Source organism: Macaca fascicularis, chromosome 20, assembly GCF_037993035.2.
Source record: "Macaca fascicularis isolate 582-1 chromosome 20, T2T-MFA8v1.1".
Lineage (NCBI taxonomy): Eukaryota > Metazoa > Chordata > Mammalia > Primates > Cercopithecidae > Macaca > Macaca fascicularis.
Window position 1 is genome coordinate 73,724,805 of NC_088394.1, and position 21,969 is coordinate 73,746,773.

General features: G+C 42.8%; 1 protein-coding gene across 2 annotated transcripts in view; it reads left to right on the forward strand.

Moving 5' to 3' along the window:
- Positions 1 to 21,969, forward strand: part of VAT1L (vesicle amine transport 1 like) — a 187,127-nt gene that overhangs the window by 17,373 nt on the left and 147,785 nt on the right. Inside the window, exons 1-3 of one of the 2 annotated variants that reach the window (XM_074026752.1) lie at positions 11,252 to 11,364; positions 11,576 to 11,705; positions 19,584 to 19,799. In XM_074026752.1, coding sequence (XP_073882853.1) covers positions 11,598 to 11,705; positions 19,584 to 19,799 — 324 coding nt within the window. In that variant the 5' untranslated portion in view covers positions 11,252 to 11,364; positions 11,576 to 11,597. Of the gene's footprint in view, positions 1 to 11,251; positions 11,365 to 11,575; positions 11,706 to 19,583; positions 19,800 to 21,969 lie in introns of those variants that run through there. The other variant, XM_005592608.4, reaches the window with a different exon arrangement.

Sequence of the window (21,969 nt, forward strand, 5' to 3'; positions counted from 1 at the left end):
GCGTGTATTTATCTGCTTGTTCCTTTTTCTGTTATCGTTTCCTTAGTCTCTGCCTTTTTTTTTTTTTTTTTTTTTGACAGAGTCTTGCCCTGGAGTGCAATGGAGAGATCTTGGCTCACTGCATCCTCTGCCTCCCGGGTTCAAGCAATTCTCCTGCCTCAGCCTCCTGAGTCGCTGGGATTACAAGCGTGAGCCACCACACCTAGCTAATTTTTGTATTTTCAGTAGAGTCGAAATTTCACCATGTTGGTCAGGCTGGTCTTGAACTCCTGACCTCAGGTGATTTGGCCGCCTCGGCCTCCCAAAGTGCTGGGATTACAGGTGTGAGTCACCGTGCCCAGCCTCTGCCCCCTTTTTAAATTCCTTGATCTCTTTCTTTATCTTTTACTTTTTTTTTTTTTTTTTTTTTGAGGCGGAGTCTTGCTCTGTCACCCAGGCTGGAGTGCGGTGGCACGATCTCGGCTCACTGCAAGCTCCGCCTCCCGGGTTCATGCCATTCTCCTGCCTCAGCCTCCCGAGTAGCTGGAACTACAGGCGCCCACCACCACGCCTGGCTAATTTTTTGTATTTTCAGTAGAGATGGGGTTTCACCGTGTTAGCCAGGGTGGTCTCGATTTCCTGACCTCATGATCTGCCCGCCTCAGCCTCCCAAAGTGCTGGGATTACAGGCGTGAGCCACCGTGCCCGGCCTGATCTCTTTATTTTTCTAATCTTCACTTCCTTTTTTTCTATGGAAACCACTGTTTTTATTAAACATTACTTTTATCAGCAGCCATACCTTAGGAAACAGCTGTCACATCATAGCAAAAAATGGACTGTTTCTCCATAGGGACGCTAGTCCTTGGTGGCTCCAGGGAGAAATCAAGCCGTGGCCACTCTGTGCTGTCTTCTCCCTTCCATAGGAAGGCGGGGTGGGACCAGAGAGGGGCTGAGAGAATGGGAGCAAGGGGCATGCCCACTCCTAAGGGATGCTTTCTGTGAGAAGCACCTGATCCCAGCAGGTTCTTTCCCCCTCCTCTCATTCTTTCAGGTTTTTATTTAAAGATCTTTCTCTTTCCTGCCTTTGCACCATTTGTTATAGAAACCACTAGATCTTTCCTCCTCAGGGACCGCTGTGCAAAGAAGCCTCATAAAAATTCACCATCAGTGACAGCTGCTCTGTGATCACAAGGGAATAAACCCTGAAAGGGGAGATCACATCACTCTCCTCGTAGTGGGTGCTGGTGTGCACCACCCCAAAGCATCCTTTCAGAATCTCAGTGCTCACTGCCCCAGCTACCAGGAGTGATGGCAGCCGACAGCTCACAGCTGGTTTCTCCTGAGGAATTGTTCTCAGCCAAAGGAAGTCTCTTTCCCCAAGGCTGCACCCCCTCCCTGGGGGCAGCCCTCATTCCTGACTGGTTGATTCAGGGGTGCAAAGGCTCAGTTCCCTTGCCTTGATTCAGTGTTACCCAAAGAACCATGCTATGTCTGGAACGTTGCAAGGATGAACTGAGACCACTTTACTGATATATCAGAATTCAACTTCTCCCCGTCCCCAGTCCAGCTTCCCTCCTGCCCATCCAGGAGTTCTCTTCTAGAACACTCCCTATCAGACCTCTTGCTGCAAATCTCAGTCTCAGAGTCTGTTTCCCAGGGAACCTGACCTATGGCATTTTCTTTGTGTCATAGTGATGACAGTGATGTGGAAAGCAGCTCATGTTTATTGAGCATTTACTGTGTATGAGGTACTCTGTTTTACATATACTGTCACATGCAATCCACACAACAGCCCATAAGGTGGGTATGTTACTATCCCATTGTTGAGATGGAAAAACTAAGGCCCAAAGTCAAGCAACCCACTTGAGGAGGAGCCAGAAAGCTAACGCTAAAGATCTAAACTTAGCTTTGGTGATTGCAGAGGACTACTTGGAATAATTCTTTGGGGAGAACTTTCTGGAGGTTGATGTTTTGACTTCATGGTTATATTGTATATTAGCATGTGCCCTGGGGGCTATATGAGCACTTTGCCTACACTCTAGAACAGGGGTCCCCGGGCCACAGACTGGTACTGGTCTCATTGGAGCATGAACCCTATTGTGAGCTGTGCATGTGAGGGATCTAGGTTGTGTGCTTTTTTTTTTTTTTTTTTTTGAGATGGAGTCTCGCTGTCACCTAGGCTGGAGTGCAGTGGTGCAATCTCGGCTCACTGCAAGCTCTGCCTCCCAGGTTCACACATCCTTCTGCCTTAGTCTCCCAAGTAGCTGGGACTACAGGTGCCCACAACCACACCCAGCTAGTTTTTTGTATTTTTAGTAGAGACAGGGTTTCACCATGTTAGCCAGGATGGTCTCAATCTCCTGACCTCGTGATCCGCCCGCCTCGGCCTCCCAAAGTGCTGGGATTACAGGCATGAGCCACTGCGCCCAGCTGGTTGTGCACTTCTTATGAGAATCTAATGCCCAATGATCTGTCACTATCTCCTGTCACCCCAAGATGTGACCATCAAGTTGCAGGAAAACAACCTCAGGGCTCCCACTTGATTCTACATTATGCTGAGTTGTATAATTATTTCATTATATATTACAGTGTAATAATAATAGAAATACAATGCACAGTAAATGTCACGTGCTTGAATCATCCGGAAACCATCCCTCCACCCCTGTTCCATGGAAAAAAATGTCTTCATTAAACTGGTCCCTGGTGCCAAAAAGGTCCATTGCTCTAGAAGACCACTCATTGCATTGTGATCAGGTGTTTTTTTTTGTTTTTGTTTTTGTTTTTGTTTTTGTTTTTGTTTTGACAGAGTTTCACTCCTGTTGCCCATGCTGGAGTGCAATGGTGTGATCTTGGCTCACTGCAACCTCTACCCACCGGGTTCAAGCAATTCTCCTGCCTCAGCCTCCTCGCGTAGCTGGGATTACAGGCATGTGCCATCACACCTGGCTAATATTTTGTATTTTCAGTAGAGATGGTGTTTTCCCATGTTGGTCAGGCTGGTCTTGAACTCCCAACCTCAGGTGATCCACCCGCCTCAGCCTCCCAAAGTGCTGAGCTTACAGGTGTGAGCCACCACACCTGGCCATGATCAGTTTTTATGATTCTGTTTCCCCATGAGAATTTGGAACCCCTTGTTAACTTTGGGCATCCACTACCTAGTATACGGCATAGTATACAGTGAGTGCTCAATATGCTAGTTGAGTGGCGAGGTCTTGTCTTTGTAACTGGGAAAACTGAGCAATGATCTTTCTCTAGGAGAGCCAAGTACGTTAGTCAAGAGCACAGGCCCTGGATTTACACATCGCTTGCTTTCGCAAGCAATGTAAACCAGGTAAAACCAACATTTTGTAAACCTCAATGGGCCTTGGTTTTGTTCTCTGTAAAATGGGGGTAATATTGTTGATCTCTTAGCATTGTTTATCATTGTAGTAAAAAATGAAATGACACTCAACACCATGCCTGACACATAGCAAGCACCCCATGAAAGTCTCCTATTACAATTACTAGCCACAAAAGAAAAAAACAATTCTTTTCCTTCCCATCCTCCACAGTCAGAGAAATTAGAATGGTCAGATTTCTGTTAGCTTCTTGGGGATGCCTCCAACAGTCACAAAGCCCTATAGGAGAGTCCTCTCAGAAAGAGTCCATCCTTTTTGGATCATTTTTTTTCCATGGGAACAACAGACATTGGGCTACTCAAGTGTTCCTTTGCAACCCTAACAATACATGAGAGTATGTGCTTTCACTAAAGAGACTCTCAGAGCTGGGGCCAGGATGTGCACATTCAGAAAATAATAAATGTCAAAAATAAAAATGATCCTGACTTGCATTTAAAAAAGTGGTTGTATTCAAGGCTCACCCCCTCTTCTCAGCAATTGCAGCTATGGGTGGAGGGAAGGGATCTACTGCCATTACTCACAAAGAGAGAGGGTTCATAGTCTTTATCGAGTTTACCACACATGACTTCAAGGTGTCTTGGAGCTATTTCATAGAATCATGAGAGCTCCAGATTTGAAGAAAGGGTGTCAGCTAGTCTTGTGTCTTAAATTTCCTCCATGACATCCTTCATGGTCTTCACAAACATCCTTAGTAACCAGGAACGGGAATGCCTGTCTGATATTTTTATCAGCAACTTAGATGTAGAAGTTTGTGTCATGATAACCACATTTTCACAGGATACACATCCAGGAGGAAGAATTAATTTTTTTTTTTGATGAAAGAATTAAGATTCAAGAAAGAGACAGACAAGTGAGAATGATGAACTTAATCTAATAACACCAAATCTAGCAAGGATAACTATAATCCTCTGGACTAAGATCAAAAATTCAACTGCCCTGGAGGACAATGAGAACTGTCATTTACTTTCTATTTAACCATTTAATTTTTACTCTGTCTCACTTAGAAAAAGCCTTGAATTAGCTTTTAAAAAAAAAAAAAAAAAACCAGTGATTCTCTAAGGGTGGTTCCCAGATCAGCAGCATCAGCATTACTTAGAAACTTAGAAATGAAAAACTTAAGACCTCACCCCAGACCTACCTGAGTCCAGAACTCAGAGGTGGGGTCCAACAATCTGTGTTTTAACCAGCCCTCCTGGAAATTCTGATGAACAATAAAGTTTGAGAACCATTCACAATACTAGTAATACTGGTAATGGAGTGTAAGGATTTAAAAAGTAGAAACTCCAAAGTATTCAGAGATTAAGATGAAGTTGAGTATTAAGATGATATAGAGGCCAGGCATGGTGGCCCAGCACTTCCCACACTTCCCAGTACTTTGGGAAGCCAAAATGGGAGGATGACCTGAGCCCAGGAGGTCAAGACTGCAGTGAGCCATGTTCGCACCACTGCACTCCAGCCTGGGTGACAGAGCTAGACTCTGTCTCAAAAACAACAACAACAAAAATGATATAGAGAATGAATGTGATCAATTTGGCTCAGAGCTTCCTAGCAGCCAATGCAAAGAAATAAAGATAACCAATGTATATACTGTACTGAGCCTATAAGATCCATAAAGCCAATCCTTGTGCTGAGATTTGAGGAAAAAATACTGTCTTCATAAAGTCGTGAATATATATTGTAGCAAATTATATACTTAACAAAATCCCTACAGTAAGTATTAAAAGTAATGGCACAAATCACAATTACTTTTGCACCAACCTAATAAAACAGTGGGTTTCTAAAGATTCTTTGGCACTCTATCTCTTAATTGAGCTAATGACAGAGCAAGACTTGGGATTTCTATTGAGTGTAATATGAAAATGTAGGATGGGGCTCTATAATCTGCATCAATAGAGAAGTAGGTTTCGGAAGAGGGAGATTTGTTTACTGATCTGACGCTATTTGGATTTTCATGATTGGTGCTGAGGATACCAACAACCTGAGGAAGGAACGGGATAGCAAGAGGCCTAAGATCTTTTCACATGAGCAACCCCTGCCTTCCTTTCACCAGGAGAGTAGAAGACAAGGGAGCATCTCCATGCTACCTGTATCTTCTTTGCTAAACTCCTTCTTTTGAGTCACTTTTCACCTCAAATTGGAAAATTAATAAACTATAGCTGGGCTGATTCTTTTGTCATCCACTTAGTGATGTCTTTTAAGAAATCAAATGTGTCTTCATTTGATATTGTTAGCATATCCCAAAAAATATTCCAAACGATAAACTTTGGGGACAAGAAGTCACAGAAACCTACCATGGTTTATAGATCACACAATGACAGCCTGGCGGTCAGAACTCAAGCTTGGCAGTCATATAAAAAGGGCTCATATTCCCAGTTCTGGTACCAATTATATAACCTTGGACAAGTTACTTTATTCTCTCTTGGCCTCACCTCCCTTTTGCACCAAATGGAGATTAAAACACTCCATCCCTTAATACCTAACACGTAGCAGTATCATCACGGGAGCAATGTTTGTTGACTTTGGTAGGACAAAAATAAAGGCAGCTAAATGTCTCTCAGGAGACTTGACAGGGTGATATTCCTCACTTACTAGATAACAGAAAAGAAAGTGTAGAGGCCAAGACTAGCTTTTAGCTCTGAGTCTAAGCATACAAGTCAATGTCTTTTTTCTCAAGACCACCAAGTGTCTCTCCCTCTCTACCTAAGCTTTGATTTTGATAATGTTTGAAACAGAGCCCACAGGATAAAGGACCATCAAACAAACAGAGTATGAGAGCTGGGGAAAGTTTCAGAGACTTAGCCAAACTCCACCGCTAATTGATGGCAGTACAGAGACTAAAACCGAAGCAACTGCATCTGTTTCCTTTCACTGCTTCCCTTCAGTCTTCTTGTCCCTGATTTTTTTTTTTTTTTTTTACGGAGTCTCGCTCTGCTGCCCAGACTGGAGTGCAGTGGAGTGATCTCCGCTCACTGTCTTCCAAGTTCAAGCGATTCTCCTGCCTCAGCCTCCTAAGTAGCTGGGACTATAGGCGTGCGCCACCACACCTGGCTAATTTTTGTATTTTTAGTAGAGATGGGGTTTCACCGTGTTGGCCAGGCTGATCTCGAACCCCTTACCTCAGGTAATGCACCTGTCTCAGCCTCCCAAAGTGCTGGGATTACAGACGTGAGCCACCATGCCCCGGCTTTCCTCAATCTTAAAATTCTTTATTTTAGTAACATTTGATTTACTTGAGATTTCATGGTGTTATGGGATACACAAAAAACAAGGAGTTGGAAGACCGTTACTCAGGTCTCAACTCTGCCTCTGTCATGTGCTGTCAGTGTTGTTGTGCTGCCTCTAACAAGTCGGTTTTCTTATCTGAGGCTCAATGTTCACATCTATTTAATGGGATTAATGGTATCTGCACTTCTTGCTTTTCTCAGCTTGTTACAAAGTTTAATGAGATGTGTATGAAAGCACATGACAAACTGTGCTGTACTATACAAACAGAAGAAAGTGTTATTATTTTAAGGAACTGTCCCCCAGTTTTCCTGTATCTTCCCTCACATGTCTTCAGATCCCTCATTCTATGTTTTGAGCTTTTCAGGGTCTCTTTTTCAAACCTCTGTCTTCATTCCTTCAAGATGCTATGTCTCAATAATAACTCTTTAAACTTAGCCTCTGACTAATAATTTAGTATGAGAAGAAAACTGAGACAGTCTTATATTATTTATTAAAATTGTACCAATCTTTGAGAAAAATAGGATTACCTGGCAGAACTTTATGTCAGGCACTTTCCAACACTATGTCTTTTTTTTTGCAACGATCTCAAATGTTTAAGAGCTGTATAAAAATTTTACTCCCTTTGTGGGCCTGAGTAATCAGGTGTAGTCATTGCCACCCCCAAAAACATTCTAACTAAGAATCATATTACCTTAGAGAATACTGGAAACTGTAATTGTGCAAAACAGGGGCATGTCAATGCCCCTGTTTTTTTGTTTTGTTTTGTTTTTATTTTTTTTTCTGTTCTGGTGGAAAAAGAAAAGGATTAGACTCAAGTTTTTAAGTTCATAGATTTCACTATTTACTATCTGTGTGGCCTTGGGCAAATAACTTATTATCTCTAAACAAACAAAGTTATTTGTTTTGTCTGAGGAAAAATAAATAGAATCAACAATGTCTGTCCCAATGCGTGATTGGGAGTGATTGATAACGGTATTCGTTTGAGTTTGTATCTTTTGGTTTCATGTGACAGGGACCACACAGGTAATCCAAACAAAGAGCTTCTGCTATAACCACATGTGTGAAGTAATGAAGGAACTCATGGAAATCAGAGAGCAGGAGGTGTGATGGAGCTGGACCTCCCCAAGCCCAGAGACTGGACCTCTGCTCATTATAGGGAACTCGGCAATGGAAGTCTACAAAGCCTCATCCCGGTGCAGGGAGTTGGGTTGACTCTGTTGCTCTTCATGTTTTTTCTTTTAATTCTTCCATCTATTGGCTTTTCCACGTATGCTTCACCAAAGCTCGGGTCAACTAGGTCTCTCTCACTCACTTCTGTCTTTTGACATCCTTTCTGTTGCTAAGTCGTTCTCTTGATGTGTGTTTCCCAATTCATAGTTTTACAGAGAACAGCCAGTTCTTGGACCGGCTCATTTATTCAGTTTAAGGAATAGGTTCCTGTCTAGATTATGAATGGCCACTCCTCCAATAGTGGGCCCACATTGGTGCAATCAACTCTCTGCAAAGGGGAAGATATAAAGAGCTGTAAACATGGCTCTTGTATGTGCAAGGGTGGGGCATAGAGAAGTTTCCCATAAAGAGGTAGAGCGTGTTGCCTAAGGGGTCAGGTTCTAGACTTTGCATGAATTCAAATCCCGACTTTGACACTTTGAAAAGATGTCATGGCAAGCAAGTGACTTAGGCTCTCTGGGTCTCAGTTTTCTGATCTGAAAAATTAGTGTGATAGTTCATACCTCATAGGAGGAGTATTGATGAGTCTTAAATAACAAAAGTCAAGCACTTAGCACAGTTCTTGACACAAACTAAACCCTCAGCAAAAGCTAGCTATATCCATATCAGGAGAAACAGGTTTGATCCAACACTTGGGGGTACTCTATTAACAATTATTTACATCCCCTTTGTGTGGAGATAAACAATACTGACCTGTCCTGGTCTCTGTCTCCAAAATACACCCACATCCTAAAAATAGGGGGCATTCTCCATGACCTGACAGAATCACCTAATGCCTCACTGAGGAAACAGGGTGCTACAGGCTTTTGAAAAGTCAGCGTTAGGCTCTTCTCACTGGAATTTAAGTAGCTGACTCTCAGTTTACCATCACTGGGCCCAGTTCATGCTGGATGGCGAATGCAGGCAGCCCAGTTGAGCAGCGTACTAAGTGTCAAAGATGAGGCCTTCTCCAGGGGGCTGCCATGTTTGCAGAAATGGCAACTAATTTCTTCCAGCATTTTTCCAACAGGGTCTTGGGAAATCATTGGTTTTCACGCAAAGAAAAACACAGTGAGCTAAAATATACATTAAATGAGATGGAGTGCTTGTTTCAGGATGTAGAAATTTCCTTTACTGTTATACAGTGATGCTTTATTTATTTGGTTGTGTCAGAAAATCAGCCGTTTTATACAAGTGAAGTTCAGAGATAGCTGAAGTTTTTCCATGTCAGTTCTGAAAGTGTTTTTAACCTTTTTTATGAGTGTCTTCCTAAAATATATCACATACTTCTGCCTTCTTAACTGAAGATGCAAATTTCAAGGCTAACATGTATTGAATACTGACTACGTACCTGGCACCACATGTCAGTGCTTTATGTGCATTAATTTTCAATGACAGCCCCGTGAAGTAGGTACTATCCTAACTCCCACTTTACAGATGTGGAAACTGAGGCATAGAGAAGTTCAGTAACTTTTCCCAGGTTATAGAGGTAGAAGTGGTAGAACTGGGATTTGTACCCCACGCTCCCCAAGCTCTTAAGGAATTGGCCATGTTATTGGGTAACATTTCAGTTAATAACTGACCTGGATAACTGCTAACCGTTAAAGTAGGACCTTTGGGAGTCTACACATATCATTCAGAAACGTATCCATTACTCCAAACATTCTTTGACTGCTTTTTAAAAGGAATTAGTACTCAAACTGGCAGCACATATTTTTGAATATCCATGACTCTTTCTTCATTCAGCAGATACTACTTGAACCCCTACTATATTTCTTTGGGTCCGATGCATGCCAGGCACACTGGAAGCAGAGAAATATGAGGCATATGGCTGCCTTCAAGGAGGGCGCACTTTAGAGAAGCACCGGCTGGGACAGTATGTGAAACTTCTCTAATTTGTGGTTGGGAAAACTTTGAGAAGGTGGTGAGTTTTGAGCCCACACTTCAAGGAAATCATTTTACTCATCTTTATTCAATCCCTTTGTATGAAACTCATAAGTGAGACCAGTGGACACACGTGGAGTTAGATGCTTCCTTGGGTCCAAAGAGATCAGGGAAGAAATAGGAAAGACGTGCTTAAGAACTAGTTCAAGTCGGCCAGGCACAGTGGATCATGCCTGTAATCCCAGCACTTTGGGAAGCCGAGGTGGGCGGATCACCTGAGGTCAGGAGTTCAAGACTAGCCTGGCCAACTTGGCGAAACCTCATCTCTACTAAAAATACAAAAATTAGCCAGGCATGTTGATGTGCACCTGTAATCCCAGCTACTTGGGAGGCTGAGGCAGGAGAATCGCTTGAACCCGGGAGGCGGAGGTTGCAGTGAGTCAAAATCGCACCATTGCACTGCAGCCTGGGCAACAAGAGCGAAGCGAAACTCCATCTCAAAAAGAAAAAAAAAAAGAACTAGTTCAAGTCATCTAGCTTGGAAAAGAAGCTGTGGTTGGATGCTAATGGATGTTGGGTCACACTGAAGAGTGTACTTTCTATAGTACGAGTCTTTCTGAGATGGTGGCTTCTAAAAACAGAAAGTACAGGCTGGGCAAAGTAGCTCACGCCTATAATCCCAGCCCTTTGGGAGGCCGAGGCAGGTGGATCACCTGAGGTCAGGAGTTCAAGACCAGCCTGGCCAATATGGTGAAACCCCGTCTGTAATAGCCGGTCATGGTGGCAGGCACCTGTAATCCCAGCTACTCAGGAGGCTGAGGCAGGAGAATTGCTTGAACCTGGGAGGTGGAGGTTGCAGTGGGCCGAGATTGAGCCATTGCACTCCAGCCTGGGCAACAAGAGCAACACTCTGTCTCAAAAAAAAAAAAAAAAAAAAGTACATTACAACCACATCTGTTGGGAAAAAATCCATGTTTAATGAGATGTGTTTTCCCATGTGATTAGCAAATGGGTGTTAAATGAAATTCCCAAGAGTAGTTCTGATAAAATAAAAAGAGTCCAGGAGCATTGCTAATAGCATCATTGGAATCAAGTGTATGGTTTTCCATTATGATGACTTTGATATATTTTAATAACTTTCTTATTCCAAAAGTAATGTGTTAATCAGAAATTTCCAGTAATATCTCTCATCTGGAAATAACTTAGATTTTTGAAACACTCCAGTATTTCCATATCTATTGGGGCATTCCTTTGATCTCTCTTTGAGTCCCGTCTCCTCCAGCGGAACATAATGTTATCTCCTGATGGCTCATATTCTTTATTATGGGAGCTGTTTATGCATAGTGCTGGTGTAAGTGTGCGTGATGATTGAGGAGAGATGGTTGGTTGTTTTGAGACCTTTTTAGTTAGGTCTTCTTTCTTTTTCTCAGGCACTGGCTGGTTGCCATTGGGTCTGGCTGCTTTCCATGTGTCTGTTTATAACCTCTTCCTGGTAAATTTTTTACCTTTGATTAAGTACTAGGAATTCTAATAGCCAGGCTAGTCAATATGTTTTTAGAGTAAGCATAAACAGGTTCTGAGAGAAGACAAAGGGGCCATCTCTTGAATCAGTGTAAACTCTGCAGCTACTGCTTTCACTGCCACAAATGTATTACTTGTCTGCATAGAGGTAATTGAATTTTGCTTTATTGGTGACATCTAGCTAAGTGGCATTACTCTTAGTGATACTTTGCCAAAAAGAAAAAAAAAAAAAGAGAGACGAAGGAGTGAAGAAGGGAGGGAGGAAAGGAGGAGGAGAAAAGGAAGAAAAGAAAACCAGGTCGGTGCTTTCTTTTGGATCTCATGTTGAATTTCTCTCCTTTCACGTTTGCTTTTCACAGTGGATTAAACTTCATTGACTTGATGGTGCGACAAGGGAATATTGACAACCCTCCCAAGACTCCCCTGGTGCCAGGATTTGAGTGTTCTGGGATTGTTGAAGCTCTGGGGGACAGCGTGAAAGGATATGAGGTAATGTTTTGATTCTCACTTGAAGAGTAATATTCATTTCGAATCCATTGAGACAACAAAAGATGATGCAGAAAGAAGTGTTTGAAATAACCTATGGCATGCATTATTATTATTGTCTTCTTATTTGGACTGTTGACAATGTTTATAGTCATTAAGGTCTCATGCCTTTCTTATGGACTATCTTGGTTGCTCCCGGAAACATTCTGGTGCAGTGAGCAGGACAAATCTTGTCTCCCCCTTTAGTCATGTCATGCAGCTATTAAACAAAAGTGTTTGGTGTTGGATTAACTAAGTGTGCGTAGCCCCTTCCCATATCCAGAACTCTCATTTTCTCATCATCTTCAGCTCAAAATGCAACTACAAAACACAGAAGTTTGGAGGAAATGGACTCTCTATTACATAGCTTGGCTCCTTCAGAGTCACTTAACTGGTACATTTAAGTGATCATTTATAAATCCCTAACTATTTCAGGGATTGGGAAAGTAGCATTTTGGATGAAGAAGATCTTAAAGAGTGAAGTACCTGATAAGTAGAATGGAATTGGCCATGGACTGATGGCTTTGGAAGTAGCGAAATGGGCAAAAAGGTTTATTCTATTATACTGACTACTTTCGTATGTGTTCAAAATTCTCCTTTTTTAATTTGTAAAAAGATGTATGACCTTTCCTACTATTATAACGCAAATCAAATAGAAACCAATCTATAAAAACTCCGAACCTGTGCGCAAGTCAATTGCACAAAATTGCAGTCGTTTGGAGTCAGAAAAACCAATGCAAATCAGGTACAAGAGCTCTTACTCATAACTAAGTGCTCCCCTAGGGAGGAATGAACATTTGAGAACCGACTATACTCAGAACCATGGAGAAGTTATCTTTTTAAAGCCTCCACCACAGCCCTGCAAAGCAAAGATTGTTATCCCCTTGCAGATGAGGTTTGAGAGGGTTCAGTAATTTTCTGTGAGGTCAGAAGGGTAGTTAGGACTAGCAGAACCCGGATTTAAATCACCAGAGCTTGTTTATCCTCTTTACAGTCTCATGATCTTCACTCCCTACTCCCAGCCCCCAAATACTGCGATAATAAATGCAGGACAGGAGAACTAAAGAAGAATTCTACAAAATGCAGTGCCAAAATGCCCTTGAAATGGAATTGGAGCCTGGTTCTCAGTCTCAATGTGTCTGAGCCTCAGTATCCTGTGAAAATATCAATATGCTCCAAATTCATTATGGAAAATGTCTGGAAATCTCATCCCACTTATCAGTAGTTTTGCCAATGGTGTCCAGATAAGACAGCAGATACACGTTGAGGAAGAGGCCGTAAATGAGCCTTTTCTTTTTTTTTATATACGAATTTACATTTTTCTGTCCCCAGGTAAGCAATATAACCAGAGGCACACTATCTCACCCTGAAAGTGCTACACATAAGAAATACTATCTTCTCTTCAATCCTCCACATGGTCCCCAAAGAAAAGATCACGCAGCTCACTCCATTAACCCCGAGCATTGAATAAATAACCAATTATTTTAGAATATAACAGGAAACAGGGACATTGTTGGACTTGGTTTAGAAGGAGAACTTACTATTCTTGATTATGTATATTTTTCCTTTCAGTATGACTTATCTTTTGCTAATTTGCCCTGGCTTGTTTACCACCAAGCCCACCCTTCAAACTCTGTCCCTTCCCATGACTTGTGGCTGCACCAAAAAAATAAGTCACCTACTCGTTTCCAGTTAGGGTGCCATATGGGAGAAAACTGGCACTAATATTCCTTCTGTAATTTTGACTTAAGATCTTCAGTCATATTGGAGATGGAATTCCTTGCAGCAGCACACTGAATGGCTCTCTCGGTTTGATAGATGGCAAGAGATGATGAAAAGCCATCACCGGAGGCCCAGTAATAAAGGAATAATTTGGGTGCATTTTGGCTGCACCCAAATTATTTTTTTTTCTTAGCAGAATCAAATAATGAGATGAAGTGGATATGTATTAAATGTGCTGGCCTCTGCACTCTGAGGCTGGAGCTGAACCTATGGCTTGGACATATTTGCTATTTTGATAATGAAATGGAAGTGATGCAGCAAAGTCGAAGAAGAGATGTGTGAGCAGCCAGCCTGCAGTGATGACCATGAGACCACTGTCAAGGTGGTTGAAATATTCTGTTCATTAGACTCTGTGCTGACCCTGGAGGCCATCAGCTACGCTGTGGGACTGAGGCTGTATCTTTGAGTTTTTGTGATTCTGTGAAGAAGAGGATGCTAGTGTTAGACCCTCGTTATCTTCTGAGGCACTGAAGATGATATTCTTTTCTTTTTTTTTTGTTTTTTTCTTTTTAGATGGAGTCTCACTCTGTCACCCAGGCTGGAGTGCAATGGCGCAATCTCAGCTCACTGCAACCTCTGCCTCCCGGGTTCAAGTGATTCTCCTACCTCAGCCTCCTGAGTAGCTGGGATTACAGGTGCCTGCCACCACGCCTGGCTAATTTTTTGTGTTTTTAGTAGAGACGGGGTTTCACCATGTTGGCCAGGCTGGTCTCAAACTCCTGACCTCAGGTGATCCACCCATCTCAGCCTCCTAAAGTGCTGGGATTATAGGCGTGGGCCATCGCCCCTGGCCTGAAGATGATATTCTTCACATTCATCAATTGGTCTTCACCCCTTCCGGGGATTAGGACACTCACTGACAGTGGGATAGCTTTTCTTTCCCCTCAGTTTCCTCCTTAGACAGCTGTTCCTCCTGCTTCCTGAAGTATAATGAGTCAGTATTTAACTGCTGATTGCTAAACTGTGAATTCCATCAGGTCAGGAACCAATCTGTTCTGTTAAAGAGCGAACATGTATTGCTCTTTCCTCATTTTCCGTGCACCATGTTAAGCGCATTGTGTGTGTATTATGCCATTTAGTTTTCATAAAGACCTTTTACTAATATTATACCCATTTTGGAGCTGAGGAGACTGAACCCTGAAAAGTTCAACTAATATTTCCACACTTTGTAGGTTCCCCTGTTATGCACCCGTAACTTTATGTTTCCTTTGGAGCACTTATCTCAAGTGTAATGAATTAATTATTTGTATCTGGAATCAGACTATCTGAGGCCATTTCTTTAACGGTTTCAAGAGGGTTGAGGTGGGCTCCCACCCCTGGTCAGATTGAACTTTTACCTAACGCTAGGAGGAGATGACAACAGTCATGGTGACTCCCAGGGTTTCCATAATTCTCCCTCTACAAATATATTAGCACTAAGAAAACTCACCGTGGCCTTGGGTGAGGCTACGGCCAGCTAGATGAACCAGTGCTGCTTTAGAATCCCCCTAAAATCAGCAAAAACACACATTTAGCTGAAGACCAAACCCCTTACCAAGAAAAGGAAAGCTCATCGATACTCACATCCTCAAGCTCGAGCTCTGTCGGGGTGTTTCCCATTGTCTCTGTATCTTTTCCTGCAGAATAAGAGAAGGACTCTCAAACCAGCATGAGCCGTCAGTCAGGATAGCCTCCTCTTAGTAACCGCTTGTCTTAGCAACACCAAGAAAGTGGAAACTAGCTGGAACAAGGGAGAGCTCTGCAGAGAGACAGATCTGAACTGGAAGCCTTTCGCTTCTGCTTCTGCTCCTCAATGACTCCTTCACCCTCTAGCCTCAATTTTCCCATCTGTATAAAGGGCACAGTAATAGTTCATTATTAGTCATCAACTTCAAGAACTTCATGGAGTTCTTGTGGGAATTATGTAAGGTCATGTAAATAAAGGCACTTAGCCCAGATTCAGGAACATACTAGTTTTTGTTTTGGTAAATGCCATTTATCATTATCAATAACAATAGCTCCTAGCACCCCTGCCCCAGCAGAGTTTCCCTGCACCGGCAGTCCCTGCCCTAATAGTGCATTCTAGTCAATTGCAGACACTGGTTTTCCCCTTTAGACCTAGAGATGTTTCCTATGAGACTATTGAAAGCTTCTCCAGGATTGAATTTCTTCCCTTATTCTCTCCCATTTCCCACCCATGGAGAAGTTAGACAAGGTTCAGTTACTTGTAATTATCCATCAACCCATCACTCACTATGCACCAAGTGTTGGGTCGTGCACTGAGAATCCATAAATCAATGAGACCCAGCCTCTGCCCTCTGAGATCTCCCCACTTAGAGGGAGGCTAGTCATGTAAAAGAATAAGCCAATATTATAATGGGATCAGCACAATGATGAAGGATTACATAAGGAATCAGGTGGACTTTTGTTGAAATCTTGTCTTTTTTTTTTTTTTTTTTTTTTTTGAGACAGGAGTCTCACTCTGTTGCCCAGGCTAGGGTGCACTGGCACGATCTCAGCACACTGGAACCTCCATCTCACAGGTTCAAGTGATTCTCCTGCCTCAGCCTCCCAAGTAGCTGACATTACAGGCAAGCGCCACCACACCTCGCTAATTTTTTGTATTTTCAGTAGAGAATCGATTTCACCATGTTGGCCAGGCTGGTCTCAAACCCCTGACCTCAAGTAATCTACCTTCCTCGGCCTCCTAAAGTGCTGGGATTACAGGCGTGAGCCACCGTGCCCAGCCTGAAATCTTGTCTTTACCACTTACAACTGTGTGGTCTTGGGCAGCTTATTAACTGCTTTGAGCTTTAGGTTCCAGTCTGTAAAATGCGAATAACAATAAAAGCTACCACATAGGGTTGTCATCAAAATTAAATGCAGTAATTTAATTTACCGTGTACTCAGTGCCAGCATACAAGCAGCACTCAATAAACACAAATACTAGCAGCAATAAGAAGACATGTCAGTTCTGCTTTTGTAGGGGAAGGTTGGTCATCAGGGAAAGTTTTGGAGAAAACATTTGAGCTGAGCTTTAAAGGAAAATCAATACTTTCCCAAAAGAAAGAGAGTGCCAACTGCAGAAACAGCAGATACAAAAGCATGAGGGTGTGAGCATGCACTTTCCTGTGTTTCCTGCTGCTTTTCCAGCATGGCCATAAGGGAGACACAGGCGTCAATACTGAACAAGCACAGGGGCTGAGTGTTCCTTTCTCCTTTGCTCACATTGTCTGAGCTCCCACCCACTGCTGCCACTTCTTATTGTTAGCTGATGTTTTTTATTTTTATTTCTATTTTTATTTTTTGAGATGGAGTTTTGCTCTTGTTGCCCAGGCTGGCATGCAATGGCGCGATCTTGCTCGCTACAGCTTCTGTCTCCCAGGTTCAAGCAATTCTCCTGCCTCAGCCTCCCGAGTAGCTGGGATTACAGACATGTGCCACCATGCCTGGCTAATTTTGTACTTTTAGTAGAGACGGGGTTTCTCCATATTGGTCGGGCTGGTCTCGAACTCCCAACCTCAGATGATCCACTCGCCTCAGCCTCCCAAAGTGCTGGGATTATAGGTGTGAGCCACCGTGCCTGGCCTGGCTGATGTTTTATTCTTAATTGTACCCTCTCTGGGACAGACTGCTGTCACCACCAGTGTGGAGAGCCACTCCCTTCCAGTATCCATGAAGTCTAGGGTCATTTAGGGGCTTGGGGAAGGGGAGAAAGAAGGCATGTGGGGGCTGAGCCACAGATAACATACAGGTAAGTCTAGGCAAGGACTTCTCCCTCTGCAGCAGTCCGGGGAGGATTCAGAGAGGGGAAGACCTGCTTAGGTTTATGCCAGGCTACCCAAGGATAAGGAAAGGAGATGCAAAGAGGCAGTGAGAATGTCCTCCTTGCCCAGCTGTCAGATCATCATGTTGATTAATTACTTGCCTCTTTTCTCAAAGCGAGCAGACTAGACTTTGCCTTGCTCTTGTTGCTGTCACGACAGCCCCAGAAGACACACTAGGGCAGAGCAACTTGATTCTGTGGTTCAGGCGTCTTTCCTGAATTAGGTCACCCAAACCCCCGCCCCGACAGAGTTGCCCTGGCAGCTGGAGAGAGGTGGCCAGGCTCACTTAGAACATTGTTGATGCTGTCCCCAACTGTCTCATTCACCTGAACTCCTCATTACCCAGGTCTGAATGGCACCAACATCAGTCTGTTGTCTTTATACTATACCATCCTGTAGCCAAACGGACAATCAAGTCCTCTGGATCCTGTTCCAGACACACACTGAGGCTGAAGCAGCTCTATTCCAAAATACACAGAACTGGCCAACCTGGAAAATCCCCACGGTTTTGGGAGAGCTCACCTCCAGGCTACTCTGACATCCCTTGACCCCACCCACCATTCCCACACCCAAAAAATGAACTCTGTTATCTTTGGACCAATATCTGAAACATCGCCATCGTAATTTCATGCTTTTGACTTAAGACTGCATTCTCTGCTGAAATATTATCCCTTCCAAGTAGATTTGCCTCTAAGCCCTATCACTCATAGCACTTGCCATATGAAAATTATGAAAATATCAGGGAGTATGAATAATTTGAAAGCATGAGCTGTACCTCATTTACAGTTATATCTCCAGTGCCTGGAACCTAAGATCAAGAAGGGGCTTCATATGCAAACATGGCTCATTGTGATGTCATGGAAAAATATTTGGAATTAGACAGGCTTCACTCTGTATGTCATTAGGCAAGATACTCAACCATTCTTAGCCTCAGTTTCTTCATATTATAATAAGAATAATATCCTATTAAGCTTTCACGTAGATTAAATAACTGACAAAATGAAGATTACAGTCTAGTACATTATGATTGTTTAGCAAATCATAGATTTTATAGTGATCAAATGTGCATATAGAAAAACCACTTGGCCGGATGCAGTGGCTCATGCCTGTAATCTCAGCACTTTGGGAGGCCAAGGCGGGAGGATCACTGAGGCCAGGAGTTCACAACCAGAGATGGGTGAAACCCTGTCTCTACTAAATACGAGAAAAGAAAAAGAGCCAGGCATTGTGGTGCATGCCTATAATCTGAGCTACTTGGGAGGCTGAGACAGGACAATCGCTTGTACCTGGGAGGCGGAGGTTGCAGTGAGCTGAGATGGCACCACTGCAGTCCAGCCATCTCAGAAAAAAAAAAGAAAAGAAAAATAAAAACTCTCATGAGGAGGAATCCATTCTCCAACCAGGCTGTAAGTTCTTCATGCTTGGCTGTGGGGACTACATTTTTGAGAAGTCCTAAAGTAAGGACAGAAGTTTTCCAGGTGACAGGTGGTTTCAAAAGCATGAAGGAGGGCTCTGCATCGTTTTGCTACCTTCTTTATGTGCACTGACACTTCCCAGGACTTTTGCTACCACCTAAATAATGTTCAGAGTTTCAAGGAATGGGTTCTCAACTAACCAACTTAGCTTGTTCTGGAGAGGAGAGGGTAGTGGCTGAAGATGGGTGGACAAGAAACATAGAGCTCTCAATGGTTCATTAAATCAGTTGTATTGTGAAATGTACACAGTAGCTTTTTCACTGCAAATTTATTTTTAAAGTTATGTTTTGTCGACGTTTAAAAAAAATGATTGTGATACTCAAAAATTTGGATAGAGTTAAGTGTATGAGTCAATAGAAACAATGTGTTTGGACCATGGATAGCTCCCAATAATACTTTTTTTTTTTTTTTTCTTTTTTTGGAGACAGTGTCTTGCTTTGTTGCCCAGGCTGGAGTGCAATGGTGTGATCTCAGGTCACTGCAACCTCCGCCTGGGTTCAAGCAGTTCTCCTGCCTCAGCCTCCTGAGTAGCTGGGACTACAGGCACACGCCACCATACCTGGTGAATTTTTGTATTTTTAGTAGAGATGGGGTTTCACCATGTCAGCCAGGCTGGTCTTGAACTCCTGACCTCAAATGATTCACCCGCCTCAGCCTCCCAAAGTGCTGGGATTATAGGCATGAGCCACAGCACCCGGCCAGCTCCCAGTAATTCTGTTCTCTCCTTGAGCCTCTGTCATGAGGTAGTCTCCACTAACTCTGTATTTCCCCATGCCCAGATTGGGGACCGTGTCATGGCATTTGTCAATTACAATGCCTGGGCAGAGGTGGTCTGCACACCAGTGGAGTTTGTCTACAAGATCCCGGATGACATGAGCTTCTCCGAGGCTGCTGCATTCCCCATGAACTTCGTCACAGCCTACATGATGCTGTTTGAAGTTGCTAACCTCCGGGAAGGGATGTCTGTGCTTGTGCACTCAGCTGGTGGTGGCGTGGTAAGTCAGCTGTTTGTAACTTCTCTTCTTTAAGGTCATGATGGTGGAAGTGGAGTGACACCCCCCTGAGGTCTTACGTGAGCTATGTCCTTTAGTAGGAATCATCACTGTGGTTCTGGTGGAGTTCACATGGACAACAGAGCCCATATAGATGATTGCATTGGGGATAGGATAAGCCTGAGAGATGGTTTCTCTGCAGTTTTGGAAGGTCGCCAAAATGACCTGTGAGGAAACAGTGGCTCTCAGAGATGGTTCCTGTTGAGAAGCATTCTCAACAGTCTTGGTATCATGATGAAAGGTTGTGTCAATCATTGTAAGATGTCTTACAAGTCATCTACAACTGCTATTATTTGAAATGACAAAATGGTCATTTTGTCTGTGATTTAGTTTTTTCAATAAATTGCAGTGGACTGGAGATGGTTCCCATATTAATGACATTCTTACTAATTTGTATTCTACCATATTTTCTTGAGTGGGAGAAAGGTGGGCAGAGTTTGTACTACCACACTAGAAATCAGACATAAACCTGAGTACATTCATGAAAGTGGGTGCACATGTCAATGTCATCAGTCAGGTGTGTCTCTGCCAAGGGGGAGAATGGCGGAAATCAAAATTTCTGCTGTGGATTTCAGGGATGGCAGAAGTTTCTCCCGTGGTTTGTCTGTATCTCAGTGCCAGTCATTCACTGTATACTGCATGCCCGCTTCCTGGCAAGCACTATGTCTGTCATTGGTCTACTGGGGTCTGGGTGGAACGTTAGTGTTTCCGAGAGTGGAAATTACTACCCACTAGTTCAAAACATATTTATTAAACACATAGCATGTTCTAGACTCTGTGGATATAGAGATTAATATTCTATCTTAGAGGCTTTGATTGGTTCTCAGAGTCACTGATTGTGTGGTTTGATGGACTCAGAAATAAACTCTTATGATTTGGTGTATCTCAGAGATATTTCACTGGAGGTTTTGCTAGCATACCATTGATTTGAAAAAAGAAAAACTTGGCATTCTATAACTATCAAAACGCTATATAGTGTGGAGCACATTTCTGTTGTTTCTATCTAAGAAAACAAGCTCACCTCCAGAACCATGAAGGCAAAGATAGGAAACTTTAGGAATGCCTTAAGAAAAATATCTTCAATCACTTTAGCAAATTTGCTGATGTCTTTTGACCATGAATAAAGACATAATAAAAACTAAGCAGCCCGTAGAAAAGAAATGGCTTTCAGTTCCAGTGGATCTGCTAACAGCAAGCGAGCCATTTAGAATGCTGGCATTTATGATCTTAGTGTGCTCAGCATACAAAGCGTTAGAGACTTGTTTTCATACGATCAGCATAAGCTTCAGTCTTTACAATGATGCTGGACTCAGTTCTGCTGAGAATTCATGTTTATACATTGTTACCTATGATATTTCATTTCATGTTTTTATTTTTGTTTTGTTCTTGGAGCAAAGAAGAATGTATCAGGGGCGTGCGTCTTACAAAAGAGAAAATAATCTTGGAAAATAAAGTTTTTATCATGCTTTATTCTGGGCTTACAGATGCTACCAACAATACTAACTAAAGTATTAAACAGGTGAAGGAACTGGGGCAAGTGGATAATGAGGACTGGAAAATAAGTCAACGCACATAGCACAGGCTCTGTAGTCCTAAAACTTTGCTGAAGATGAACAATAGTTTCGTCTCTTAGCTTTCTAATAGTGAGTGAAAATAGGGGGAAATGGTCATCCACGTGAACTAGTGTTCATTTGATTGAAATAAAGCAGTTACTAGGGGTAACCATAGCTAACACTGGTTTTGGAGACCAGAGGACTCTTTCTTTCTCTGTGGTTTCTCATAAGAAATGTATGCTGAAATGCAATAAACATCCTCAACAAAGCTGTTATAGTAAATGCAACTATTTCCATGAAGTTTTTTCTTAGGGTGCACTCCTAATGTAATCTAAGAGCAACAAAGTAAAGCAAAATGTAGTGAGAGCATATATTCTGGGGCCAAAAGGATGTGGTCTGGTTTAATCTTCAGACAGAGTTGAAAAGCTCAGTTGGACCCATCTCTAGGTGGGCTGGTCTCTCTGAACAGCGTTTCTCGCAACCAAGATTTGATAGGCGGTGTGTGGCAGCTCAAGGTTACCGTTAGAGAAGAGACTTTTGGCCAAGTGCAGATCCACATA